Here is a 14,137-nt window from a genome sequence, read left to right as displayed (position 1 = left end):
CCATGGGCGAACACCACACTTTGTGCACTACACCTGGTTGGAAGGGGCCCCCCAGCCTGCCCCCCACCCCTCACGCTGCCCCCCCAACATGGCGGCCCCTCCCCTACCCTCAGCGGGGCGCAGCGGCCCGGCCCCGCCTCCCCTCCCCTCCGCTCCGGGGCCGCGCCTGCGCAGCGGCCCCGCGCAGCGCCGCGCCGCGCCGAGCCCCCCTGCAGCAGCATGGAGGTGGTGCTGGCCGACGCGCTGCTGGCCCGCGGCGGCGACCCCTGCGCGCTGCTGCGGGCCGTGTGCGCGCCGCTGTCGGCCGAGCGCGCGGAGGCGCTGCGCCTGCTGCTGCAGCGCCTGGCGGCGGCCGAGGCCGAGGGCGAGGGCGAGGGCCAGGGCCGGGCGGCGGGCGAGGCGCTGCGGCGGGCCGCCTGGGAGGTGGCGCTGGAGCGCTGCCGGCCGCTGCTGCGGCTCGGGGAGGGGGCGGCCGGGGGGGCGGCGTGCGCCGAGCGGTTGCGGCTGGGGCGGGCGCTGCGGGGCGCGCTGCGGCACTGCGTGCAGCTCTGCGGGGCGCCGCTGGCCGCCCGCCTGGCCCGCGACGCGCTGGCCGAGCTGGAGGGAGGAGGCGGCGGCGGGGGGGCAGCAGCCGAGGCGGCGGTGGAGGCGCTGGCGGCGGCGGCGCCGCGGCTGGAGGAGCCGGCGCTGGTGGCGCGGAGCGTGGCGGCGGCGCTGGCGCTGCTGCGGGACGACGGCGAGGCCGAGGCGGCGGCGGCGCTGGCGGCCGGGCGGCTGCTGCCGGCGCTGGGCGGCAGCGGCGAGGCGCTGGGCCGCGTCTGGGAGGGGCTGCTGGGGGCCGGCGGCGACCCCGGCGCGGGGGAGCCCCCCAGGGCCGGGCGGGCGCTGCTGGCGCTGAGCGCCCTGTGCGACGCGCTGCTGCCCCGCGGCGCGGCGGCCGGGCCCGACGCCAGGCTGTGCCCCCGCTTCTGGCGGCTGGTGCAGGAGGGGCTGGCGCAGGGGGACGGGCTGTGCCGCAGGAGGGCCCGCTACCTGCTGAAGAGGGCCGTGGATCTCTGCGGGGGCCAGGCAGCCTGCCTGCGCTGCCCCCCCGACGGCGGGGACGGTAAGGGGGGGATGGGGGGGGAGGCACCGTGTCGCCTCCCGGCCCCTGCTGTGTGTGTGTGTCGCTCCCCTGAGGGCTTCTGTGGCGCCGCTTCAGCGCTTCTTTGCGTTGCCTGCAGAGCCCAGCCTCTTCTGGTGGTCTGCCGAGGAGAACGAGGCGCTGCTGCGGTTCTGGGAGACCTACATCTTGGTGCTGGAAACCCTGGAGGGAAACCAGGTGAGGGCGCCGGAAAGCCTGGTGGCAGCTCCCGCGCGATAGCTTCTGGCCCGTACAGCATAAACATTTCCAGTTTTGGCGATTGAAGGCATTTAAGCAACGTCAGGCATGATTTATTAAGATTTTTAATCTTTAAAATGCAGCAAGCATAGTTTGGAATACATTCCCATCTCTCTCTGAAATCTGGTTACGGCTGTGCATTGAACTAAGGAAGGAAAACCCAGGTTGCAGCTTATTGCAAGACCCGTTGGGTTACCCAGTGGGGTAACCCATTTTTCAGCAAACAGGCTATTGCACTCAGTAACCTCTTCTTAGTAGATGGCACTACATCTCCAAGTAAAGCACTTTGTGCCCTTGGATGGAAGTAATTCCAAGTTTGACTCAGAGGCCAGTGAACTTGGTAGAAAGATTGCTTTTGACCTGAGACCCTCTGCAATTGCATGGTGTAAACTAGTTGTGATTACCTGTTTGTAGTTTACTTATCTTGCGTTATTTGTGCACGATTGTCCTGTAACTGAGAGAATAGTGATTATCAAAGTGTTTAAACAACTTCAGAGGTTTGTGCTGTTTGATTTGACAGCTTCACACTGTAATTGAGATGAATAGAAGGGTTGGTTATTAGGAAGGATTACCGTTATGATACAGTAGCATAGAAGTAACAATTTGTCTTAATCTCTAGAATATGATTTCCTGTTGCACACCAAGTCCTTGGATCAGTTGCACAGGCATTGCAGAGTATGTTTGTTTATTTAAATGCAGTTTTATTGTCAATTGCTACGTTGATGCTATTGATAGTAAGTTCTAGCTCACGACTAAGTGCCAGTTCTTAGATTTGAAATTGTAAACTGACTACTTACATTGTATCTGATTTGCATTTCAGATCCATGTCATAAAGCCAGTATTACCAAAACTAAACAGTTTATACGAACATGCTATATCAGGGGAAAAAGGTAAGACAAAATTTTCTGAAGCATCTCTAAAGTATTAGGTGATTAGCTCTCACATTTCTCTTCATTTTATTTGCAGCTTTTTGTTAAGTTTTCACGGTCAGTGCTGCTCTGAGATGCAGCAACAAGAAATCCTACCATATTGCTTATTATCTTATTCTGAAGTTGTTTCTTTTTTTTTTTTTTTTTTTCCTGCTAGCAGAACTAATTACCTGGCACTTCCCCTCTATGTTTTGTTTTACTTGAGCATTTACTTTTTTTGTTGTTGTTGTTACTGTTTTTTTTTTTTTTATGGGAGATTAATAGGATATTTTTATAAATCTAGCAGCTATAATAATCTTTCTGAAGTGTGTTGTGTATTGACTATTGCGTTATCCAGAATGTCAATGTATTGTATGTGTGTTTGATGAATTTCCTTAAAACATAGATTTGTATGAAGAGTATACTAATCCGTCACTGTTAATTTACAAGAGTTTGCTTTTGTAACAGGTTGTTGGTTGTTTCACCCATCATGGCACATGTGCATCTACAAAAGAATGTTTGAGAGTGAGAATAAAACATTGACAAAGGAAGGCATTCTTCATTTTTTAGAGCTTTATGAAACAAAGCATCTCCCCAGTTCTCTTGGCTTTTCGGAGGTAAGGGTTTTATGGTTACTTGCCAGAACAAGTAGATGTTCTAACTTGTAATATATCTTAATGCTGATTGCATCAGTGGTGTTGGAATTAGGAATGTTCTGTAAAAATACCCTCTTTATTTACCTGTGTGAGTGATGGCAATATTTGTAAGTGATGTCAAATATAAAATTAATTGGAAAATAGCCAGGCTACAGGAAATGGGTCCTTAAATGCAGTCATTCATCCACATATTTGAAGCTAATGCTCTAAGTAAATGTACCACCCAATTTATTGAATTTTTTTTATCAAGGGTTACATTAGCAGGGGAATAATTGATGCTTCAGACTTCCACAGTTCCTGATCTTCTCCGAAATTATTAGATCAATTGGTTGAACAGAGTTTTGGGTAAACTTGGTCAACAGACTTTGTCTGTGCACAGTGTCTCCTATTTAAGGACTGATTTTTAAGATCCATTGACCCTGGGAGATATTTTGAATGTGTGTAGTATAATCAGTGAATTACTGTATCTCCCTTCAAAAATACATGTACATATATTCCATATATGGGAAGACATATTTTAAGTCCTTATTTTTTTTTTATATGGTAACATGTATAGGTTGATACCCCAACCAGCCTACACTTCATTAAGAAGTGGTCTGTGTTGTATTACCATTGCTTCTTTCTCCTCGTCATATTGCCCTCAAAGGCTAATATTTCTGATTTATACAAATTAAGTTAGCTTCTTGATCACTAACTTGAAATCCAGTTAACCTTTTAAAAAAAAAAAAAAAAAAAAAAGGAACACATCCTTAATCTTTCTAGGGATGGTTTAGTAGTATAGTAGTCTTTTCTATTACGTTCTTCTACTTCTAATCTTTCCTCTATTTCATGTTTAAATATCTTTTCCTTTCTTATGCTGAACACCATCCATTCTCCATCTGTTTCCCAAAATGTTTTTTGTGCTTGCAGCTTTCACCATGCTCTGTGAAACTTACCTATGAAAAAATACTGTTCTGCTTGTTTAGTCTCCTGCACCCCCTTCTCTTTAGTTTCCAACTCCTTTTGCTACTAATAGTTATTATTGCCAAGTGTGTTCTCTAATTTCTGATTCTTTCTTTACTTTTAAAGTGAGGTTGAATAATTCTAGTTAGTCTCTATGTATCACTGCCTTGCAAGTGTACATTTACTCATTGTTCCTCCCTTTTATCAGTTTGTTATCGGGCCGTTAATGGATGCCCTCTCAGAAAGTTCCCTTTATAGCAGGTAAGCCACTGATTATTAAATGTATTGATTATTGTAAGTGTGTTCCACTAATAGTGGTTTGAGCATGTTGGTAAAATTCTGGATAAAGTATATTAGTAAATAAATGGTATTTGCTAAATTCACTGACAGGTGGAGAGTTTCTTGGGAAAGATGTGTGGCTGTGAGTAAGAGATGAAACAGGTTCAGTTCCATCCTAGTGATAGCAACTTAGTAATGCCTTAAGGTTCTGCTTAGCATATAGTGTTAAAATACTAATTTGGAAATGAAGTGAGATACGATAAGTGAGTAACTTTCTGAAATATTTATCTTTTCTTTTTTGCACAGACAGAAGGGGTTGCGCTAATTGCTGCAAAATCATAACTGATAGATATATTTTTTTTCCACCATTGGATGACTATCCTTTGGCAAATAAAAGACTTTTCAGAGCAGACTGTTAGAGACATGACAGTGGCCTCTTTGGGTATAAATACGTAATGAACAGATAAAAGTTGGAGGGGTTACAAGTTGGTGTTCATTCATTGTACTGGTGGTTTTCAATCCTTTGTGTTACTTGCATGGAAAGTTCTAAGAATGGGAAATTGCTGAATGCACTTTATTCCAGATGAGTGTCTTGGGTGATGAACGTTTGGCTAACAATCAAACTCTAACTCAGTTGGAGTAGCCTTGACTGGCAGACCTTTTTTGGCAGCTCGAAGAGTTGACATTATTTTTGCGCTTCAGGAGAGAGGGAAATATGATTGTCACTTAACCAGTGGTCAGATTGGATTTGGTTGTTCTGGATACCTGTGTAAGCATAGTTAGAATATGTTGTTTCATCTAAACATGACAGGACACGTGACCTTTGCTTCAGGATCTTGCAGCAGCTCTGTGTTTGTCACCTCAGCTGGCTGCAGTACGGTTTGCATGGTCATACATTTCAAATCAGACACGTGAAGTCAAAAGTAGCAGCAAATGCTGCATGTTTTGGTGTACTTTAAGTGGAGTTATAAGTTAGAATGGTGTTGAGTTAAGGCTTTATAATCTTCTGTCATAGCTTTAATACTTCTAGTGAAACATGTTGGGATATATCTGAAAGTAGAAGAGTGATTATACAAAGAGTAGTATAACAAGAGTGAGTATACCAGAAGTAGTGATTATACACAGGTCTTGGTAACCTGCTTGTCCAAAGGCCTGTAGAATACTGCTGGTGCAGGCACAAAGTTGAACCTGTAGTGCCATTTCTTACTGTGGGCTCAACATTTGATGCTCCCAGTCCAGTAACTTTACTTGAGGTTGTACTTGAATACCTGAGTGTGCTGATGCTGTACCATGTCCTTGTAGGGAGACTGGTATTGTTGTGACCTTCTTTGTCCTCTCTGTGTTTACTGTTGGACTGCTGGGCACAGTGGAGGGAGCAGGCTGACGCATTGCATCTCTGTGGCCTATTGGGACAGTCTCTGCAGTGGATTAACCATTCTGGTTTTGTTTAAGGTCAATCCTACTTGTAGCTGTTAACATGTCAGTTGTGTATTTGCTGTTTTAAAACTTAACAGGACACCAGGTCAGTCAATGGGAGCCTGTCCTCCACTGGGAATGAGGCTGCAGAATTTTTTGGCTACTTATCTGATGCTTCTTCCAGAGGAAGAAAAAGGTATGTTTCAATATCACCTTTATCTTTTTAAAATAAAGAAACCAAATAAAAACTGTGGAGTCATTTTCCATATCCCATGTAAGCATTTACCCCAATTTTTCCACATTACTTGAGGGGGAAAAAAGGAGTAGTTCTCGCTATGACAGTGAAGTTCCCAGAAAAGAGAATTCTTCCGAGGCTTAGAGGGATGCTGCTGTAACAAGTTGCAAAATTGTTTTAAGGGAAACTTGAGGGCACTTTTTTTTTTTTTTAACATATATTAAAAAAGAGACAAAAATAACCACAACCTGTTGTTCTGAAGATGAATAGTTTTTTCAGACTTTTTCTTTGTCAGTTTAGATAATGCTGTGCTGTGTAAAATCTTTAGAACTATTCTGTGTTGATGTTCTTTTCTTTCTTTCCTTTTTTTTTTTTTTTTTCTTGTTAGGTTGATTTATAAAAACAAACAATCTGCCAGACCTCTTTGGTCACAACCTGTGTAGTCAACGCTCTGTCTCTTTTGAAGCCCTAAGGCAGAAGCTGAATAAGGATTTTTTTTTTTTTTTTTTTTTTTTTATTGTCAGGTTGGGTACAGGAAGATTTCTGGGATGTTTCCCAAATTTTGGTGGTAGTGTAGGCTGAAAAGGAGTAGCCTTTGACAGACCAGAATTTAATGTATGGTCTAATGGGATGAAATTAGGGTAGAACCAGCTCTATTCAATATACTCTATTCACAGGTACATATTGTCGTGGAAAACACCTTACATGCTTGTAGTGCCGTAGATGCTGTTATTTCTTTGCCCTTTCCTATTGCATGTATTTTATTTATCAAAAAGTCAGCGTTCTGTGATTAGCAACTTGGAGACACCCTTGTCATTCATTTAGTTTTCAGAAATGATTTTAAATATGCAATGTGAGTGCATCGTAATGTTCTCCTGCTGGGGTCTTTGTCATTTAAATGCATTGGAAAGCAGAAAATCACACTTGATATATTTTTGTTGTTGTTGTTGTTTACTTTTATTTTAAGGTAGTTTCCTGTTAAAGTTTATTCAGAAGATGACAAGTCGGCATTGGTGTGCTGTTCCCATCTTGTTTCTTTCTATGGCTCTGGCGTGTATCCCTGCATGTAAAGTACTGGGCACTGATGGACTTCAGGCTTTAAGGTAAAACCTCTACTGCCTTGCATTCTTTCTTACTTCTTGTAAGGAAACTTGTGGAACATTTAGAGAGCCAGGATTTAATTCATGTTCTACATCTACATGTTCAATCATTTTTATCTACATGTTCAATATCATGTTCAATCTACATCTGGAGACAGCTCACAAATTGATACCTGAAAGACCTGTAAATAGAAAGCTAGGTGAAAGTTATTGGCATGCACTTCGTCCTTAATTGCACTGATTTTTTTGGAAGTGCCTGCATTCACTTTCCAGATCTGTTAACTCAGTAATTATTTCAGTTTAACTGAATTTGAAGCTTTGAACTAAAATCTTATGGGTGGACTAAGGAATATTGAATAAAAGTAATTTACAAAGAATAAAACAGACACATCTGCTGATAAGTGAGCAGTGAGGGTTTCATCCAGCTTCTTTCAGTGCTAGCGTAAGAATTTGATGACAAACATAATCTGCTTCCATATCTGTTAGAAGTAGAAATGCAAACATTAAATTATCAGTTTGAACTGATGTGAAAAATTTCCTGTGCTTTTTCAGTACTTCTAGTATTGTCGTATATGTTTATCCAAGTTTTAACGTCAATTTTTGAAAGTATGTAGAGCAGTAGTCTGGGATTAGGGTTGTATTCTGTCTGATTAGGGCAAAGATTGTGTTATATTTAGTATGTTTGTTAAATACAATCTAATATGTGGAAAATCGTTAGTAATTAGGAAATTCTTAAATTTCCTAAACGGGTATTTTCTACAGTACATTTTTTTCTCTTTGCAGAGATGTGCTACAATGTACCATGATTACACATCAGATTTTGTTGCGTGGAGCTGCTCAGTGCTATCTTCTTCAAACTGCAATGCATTTGACAGATGTGGTGAGTTTTTTTCTTCCTGATGACAGAAATGAACCAACACTTGTACAGTGTAAACAGATGATTAAAAAATTGCTAGTCATAACATAGAACAACTGGCTTTATTAGATTTGCATTTTTGTTTGTGACTAATTGATATCAGAATGATAAAACTATTATTAATAATAGAAAAAAAATATTCAGTAGTCGAATTATGTTCTGGTTGTCTTATAACATGCTTGCTTTCTTAGCTGAGCGGAGTATCATCATTCCCCTTCAATTACAGGCTTCTGTGTTGAGTGTTTACGGCTAGAGGAACAGAAATTTCCTTTCAGAAATAGAGGAATAAGACTTACTGGTGACTGATTGTTTATGTCATTCATTTAAAAGGTGTTAATAATAGATATAACTATTCTTCTAGTCATTCATTAATTTTCAGATAGATTTCAGATGAATGTTTGAACTAGATGATCTTTAATATCCCTTTCAACCCATTCTATGATTTTAATACTTTGGAGAGTTAAGTTACATTCCTTGATAAAGATAAGCTGGTCCCTAAGAGCCAAAAACAAGTCTGTACCATGGAAAGGCAAGGTCTATTTCTTCTTCTACAGCATTTGCTAGATGAAAGTGACTTCCTGAATCCTTAGGTAGATGTTATTCATTACATGTTATGTTAAAAACTATTGTATCTGAATTGATTTCTTCAGGAGAAAGTGTCTCTTCCAGAAGTTTCAAGCTTTATTCTGTGCCTTAGACCAGATGAATCATTAAGGAGAGATACTATGTTATGGATAGAGGTGAGAACTAAAGCTACTTATATATTCACCAAACACTTTTTTTTAATACCTATACAAATATATGATGTATTATTAATATTTAAATGGTTAGCAACTTCTGCATTGACACATTTATGACTTTCTGGATATGGAGTCTTAATGGATTTATGTTTCAGCTGGAAGCTCTGATTTTTCTTTAATACTACAGAGGAGTTAACATTAACCCTAAACAAATTATTTGGCAGATTCGAAACAAAAAGGAATTTGAAGGTTGTCAACATCACAGTTGTTGAAAGTAAGAGAGGGAAGAAAAACGTGACTTTTCCCTCTCTTCATGCAGAAATTCTCAGTTCTACAGAAGAAAAATCTTTTTTGAAGCAGAGGCTTTTTTGAACATGGGAGCTTGTATACACCAAGCTCCCGTTTCTTCCCATGGTTTCACCACATTTCTTAGAGTTTCTCTAGTATATCTAGTATTGCAGCTGTTGGGTTTAACCATGTTGAAATGCAAATCAGAATCAGTTCTTACTGAGACTTTGGTCCCTGAATACTGGTCCTCTACGAGGCTTTGATGTGTTCATCACAGTCCTAGTCTTCTGCATCCTTTGCCATTGTTGTAGGAACTAAAATAACTACTGGTAAGCACGTACTAGCATCTGTAATCTCTCCCATCAGGGATCCATGCTCACTCCTCTAAATCGTTGGTAACTTCAAGGAGAGAGTGCGAAGCAGGGCATCCTATGGAATCCACAGAGCCACGACTTGGGCTTCTCTCTCTACTTTTATTAAGGATACCAGGTGGATGTAACATCCTCAGCTGAAGCTGTTCTTGGTCATCGGATCTACAGGCAGTTATTTCTCTATATTATATATTTTTTTTCTTCTCCTTTGGCTAATTCCTTTTCCTCCTTTCCCCTAAACTATGTTGTAAAACTTAATTTGATGGAAAAGAAAACTCTTTTTTTAAAGTTTATCTTTAGAGTGATAGTCTGCTAGAATGGTGCACGTTTTCCCTTTCTCTTAGTTCTGAAGGTAGTGTCTGAGATGGTGTGCATCCTGAGAATCTCTGAACGGGCCAGTACATGGGACAAAAAATGTATGAGCTGCCTCTGATTTGCATGTTGCTTGGATGAACCCAGCACAGGCAAGAGTAACAGGGGAATCTCTAAAGGACAAATGTGGCTAGGGTGTAAAGTGAGATTCTGAATTGCAAATTTACAGAGGGTGTATGTGTTATGTCTTTGTTAGGTGCAAAATGCTATGGAAATACACAAAATGATTTCTTTGAGTATAGGATTTGCAGAACCAGATGATTAAGTAGCCATAGTTTGGGTTTGTTATGCAGCAGTATGATAAAAAGGTTTGTGCAGAGTGAGCTCATTATATATGCTGTATACTTCATCCTATTCAATTTTTTTTTGGCACAGAAGTTGAAATAAAAGGGCAGCTCTCATTAGATAACATCCAATGATCAGAAGCCTTTTCTGAGATAAAGGAATTTTTTACCAGTATTATATTGAAGATATTTTTTTCCTTATAATGGTAACAATAATTTCATTTTTTTGGGTGCTCTGAACTAGTCTGTGGAAGAAACTTCTTGTGTGTTTGAGGAGAGTAGTCTGTTAGGCCTCCCAGTAGTTCCAGTGAAAGCCTTCCATGGTGTGGATCTGCTGATGTGACAGTTCATATTTGACAGTGCTTCAACATACTGTTGTTACCTTGCTAAAGTAATGTCAGTACAGAGCTAGCAGATACAGTTAAATAGTAACATACTGATTTTAATTTAGCTTTGCAGTTGGCTGCAAGTGAATGACAGAAACTTCAGAAAGTCTGTGCGCTCTGATTTTGAGCATCAAGAGACATCATCACTATATCAGTATGTACGAGGTCTTGTGGTAGAGTATCTTAAGACACCAGCATCTGAAAGTAAGTTCAATATTTGTTAGTATAAAAAGTTCTTAAAGATAATTTTAAAAAAGTACTTTGGATTTTAGAAGTTACTAATTTGTTTATATTGTACTTAGTCAAATTCTGCTAAAGTTGTGGCATTGGCATTCATCATTCTTAAATATGAACTTTTATTTGACTTATTTTGAATATGCTAATATGTTTTTAAAAGCAGTAGATAAGTCTGTGGGAAATCTGCTACTAAATACAGCTCATTGCCTTAATTTGATTTTGGTGCAGAGGCAAATGGGATCAACTTCTATGATGTGTAGAGGAAAAGAATTTGTATTTAGATAAAAGAATGCAAAAAAAAATAGTAATATTATTCTAAAAGTAGTTGCTTTTATACTATTAATTTCTTTAAATATTTTATTTTAAAATGCTATTTTCTAAATGCTGTGGAAACCTTAAAATATCTTTAATTAGGAGAAAATTGCTTTATGCCTGACTGGTTTGAAGCTAAGCTTGTTGCAACAATGATACTGTTGGCTGCTGATGTGGAGCAGATGAGGAATAAATCCAGGTAAGTATGAATTATCTTAGCTTACATTTTTGCTCTTTTTCTCTTATCCACCTATGCCCTAAGGGTCTGATAGAAGCCTAATCAAGATGGGAAGTTGTCCATTTGTCTCTGTAGACATTGGGTCATCCTGGTAGACCCTTAGACCTTGTCCAACTGTTGCTGCAAACTTACTGGGTAACATTTTTATAGATACTTAAGTGGCTTGGAAACCTGTGTCCTATTTATTTCCATAAGTAAGTGACTTCAGCACTTAAGGCAGATACTCAGAAGAAGACTTTCTTTTTAATTTTTGTTTTTGTGTAGTGGAAAAAGCAACATAGAATGGATTGAACTAGAGGCTTTCTTGAACCCTCTGCTGGATGTCTTGATGAAACTTGGCAGTAATGCTTACATACCAACACTGAAAACAGATAAAAGCCTACAGCTTCTCTTGAAGTTATTGCAGACCTGTTCGTTAAAATGTTCCAATACACAAGATGGTTAGTGATATCTTCAGTATACTGTGTCTTATATTAATTATAGTCTAACTAAAAATAAGGTACTTAATGTTTTAAGGCTATATTGTTGAATTAATACTAGTCTAGAAGTGATTTTTTTTTTTTTAAGTGGACAAGCTGACATATATTTTATGAAATGAGGCTGTGGGTCCAGTCCTACAAAGGCTCTTCTGAAGGTTTCCAAGGACTTGGAATTGAGAATGTGGAATCCTAAAAAAACCACAGTTGTTATCCATTAAGTTTAGGTTTGCAGTTAGTTAAATTTTGGAGAATGTGCCCGTATTACAAGTATCTGTAGGCCTGTTCTTTGCTGATGTATGGATTTCAAAAATCATTTAGCCACTTGAAAAATAAGTTAGTACAGAAGCCCAGCCTAACCTGCTTAGTTACCCCAGGTTCAGGCAGAGCCTTACTCAAGTGCATAAAATGGTCCTCCTAGATCTGCTGTTCTCTGGGTTGACTGGTAGGTATTTTTTTCTCAGTTAATGCTCTTCAGACTGCAGAAGTTAGGATGACGCTAGTTATTTCACAATCTTAGGTGTGATTTTAGCTGGCAACTTTAACTGACTTGTTTTAGTTTAGTGTTGGTCAAAAGCAGAAAGGTTAAGTGGTGCTCATTTCAGCACAAGCCTGCTGGCATGATTGATGTGGTCCCCCACAGATTGAACAACATGTAGCCCTTTCAGCTACAAAGTCCGGGCAAAAGCTGTGGAGTCCTTACTACTCCTTTGATCAAAGGTTTTGTCAATGTGTAACCAGAACAGCTCTATTGTTTTTTTTTTTTTTTTTTTTTTTTTTTCTGAGAGCAAGTGAAACGTGGCAACATAATTGTTGTGATTAGAATACAGAACTAAATCGAGGGATCTTGACATTCAATTTCTGCTTCACCAGATTGTTGTGTGTTTTTTGTTTGTTTGTTTTTTTCAGTGTTTTATAACATGAAATACAAGAGTATACTGTGGAGCAGGGGCCACAAATTTAGGCTCTTACATGGGGGATGAAACAATTTTGGGTACTGCATCCAGATTTCATGAAGATGTCTAAATGCAGTCCTGAAGTAAATTCCTAACCTTATTTTAAAAAGTACTTTATATAGTAACCCCCCTCTTGAATTACAGCTGTTTGACTGAAATGTTGAATGCTAATTATGCAGGCTGTTACAGTTCCTGTTGTGGGATGGTCTCTGACTGCTGAGGTGGATTCCTTCAGATGAAACTAAATTGGAAGATGTGTTTCAACTGCCAGTGTACTTTCAGGTCACAGCACTGGGCTAGAGCAAGCTGGAAGCAGAACCCCCTAAAACACATAAGACAGTGTGTTAGGTTTTTATTCCATAAATAATTTCCTTATGTGCTGCTATGCTTGCTAATGTAGATGCAGTCCATTGCTTCTGCTTTGGGAATTTGGATGCCTAACTTAGCATTAGTTCTGCTGCCAGAGTTCTTAAGCTATTGCAAGGCTGAGCATCACAGGATCTTTGTCTTTTTGAATGCTTCCCTCCTGTACATGTAGGTGCCATACTACAGCTCACCATCAGTAGCCTTTCAAGAGGCTTTTGGAGTTGGACTTGTAGTATTACATCTGTTTATGTTAAGAAAAGTAATTCTTATATTATTTCCTACAATGTTTTCATGGTTCTTCATCTTGCACAGGAGAGTCAAATAATAAATCTTGCTTCCAGAGCTGCAAATAGACTGCATTGGTGGTTGGTGGGGTGGGAAATGTAATGCTGTAGAATGCAAAAGCTTTGTTGCCATGAAGGTGAACAGTCCTTTCTGTCAACTGGAAAATGAGAAAATGTTGGGGAAGAAGAAAGGAATTTTTTTAAGCTTCTAAAACAAAAATAATAATAATTAGGAAGTGCTTTTATTTAAAAATGCTGTAATGGGGATAGACATATATCTGAAAGCAGCAGTATTTTTCCAGAGGTCTTGCTGTCTATACAGCTGTGAGACTTCACTGTTTTAAACAGTAAGTATTTGCTATTTATTGTTTTCGAAAGTGTTACAGAGCCACTGGTAGCAAATTGTGGTTTTCTATCTTAAATGTTTTATCTGAAGAATTTCTGAATTTTAATTGCAGAAGACTTTTTAGTGATTTGAAACTTCAGTCACTTTTAGAAAAAAATGTTTAATCATCAGTAATATGACATAGCTAAACTGCTTGTTCTATACACATAAAGCATTAGAAATGCAGCAACAATATTAATTTGGAACTTCTGGAAGTGCATCCTTTTATATTTCTACCTTTTGAAGGTCTTCTTCCATTTCATAAAAACTTTGCTGAATTAAGTCTAACTCAAGGTCAACAAGTGAAAAATAATCAGTAGATGTATCCTCTGGGTAACTCCCCTAAATACAGAAACTAACGACTGATGGTTTTAGATCAGGATGGTCATGCAGAGGATTTTAGCTCCATTTTCATGTTGATATATTATTTCTTTGGCTTTCATTACCAGCTAGCTCTCACCCTTTTGAAGCACAGATTGAAGTGTGTTTTACCAGGGGTAAAGATTGGTCTCTATCTAAATCTCAATTATCTTTAAACAGTAAAAACCAACCAAACAAAACCAAAACCCCCACAGTTTTCACTTCTATACATATTAGAGAGAACTGCAT

The 14,137-nt window shown here is 40.1% G+C and overlaps 1 protein-coding gene across 1 annotated transcript in view; it reads left to right on the top strand.

Moving 5' to 3' along the window:
• The first annotated feature begins 219 nt into the window (after positions 1–219).
• The window catches only part of TARBP1 (TAR (HIV-1) RNA binding protein 1), a 34,358-nt gene continuing 20,440 nt past the window's right edge, over positions 220–14,137 (top strand). Inside the window, exons 1-12 of the mRNA XM_032183759.1 lie at positions 220–1,105; positions 1,224–1,321; positions 2,202–2,271; positions 2,758–2,906; positions 4,096–4,148; positions 5,681–5,778; positions 6,785–6,920; positions 7,701–7,797; positions 8,484–8,573; positions 10,340–10,478; positions 10,926–11,022; positions 11,326–11,501. Coding sequence (XP_032039650.1) covers positions 220–1,105; positions 1,224–1,321; positions 2,202–2,271; positions 2,758–2,906; positions 4,096–4,148; positions 5,681–5,778; positions 6,785–6,920; positions 7,701–7,797; positions 8,484–8,573; positions 10,340–10,478; positions 10,926–11,022; positions 11,326–11,501 — 2,089 coding nt within the window. The remainder of the gene's footprint in view (positions 1,106–1,223; positions 1,322–2,201; positions 2,272–2,757; positions 2,907–4,095; positions 4,149–5,680; positions 5,779–6,784; positions 6,921–7,700; positions 7,798–8,483; positions 8,574–10,339; positions 10,479–10,925; positions 11,023–11,325; positions 11,502–14,137) is intronic.

Source organism: Aythya fuligula, chromosome 3 (genome assembly GCF_009819795.1).
Source record: "Aythya fuligula isolate bAytFul2 chromosome 3, bAytFul2.pri, whole genome shotgun sequence".
NCBI classification, from domain to species: domain Eukaryota; kingdom Metazoa; phylum Chordata; class Aves; order Anseriformes; family Anatidae; genus Aythya; species Aythya fuligula.
Note: the sequence above shows the minus strand (reverse complement) of the source record. Positions and strands in the feature narration are given on the sequence as shown.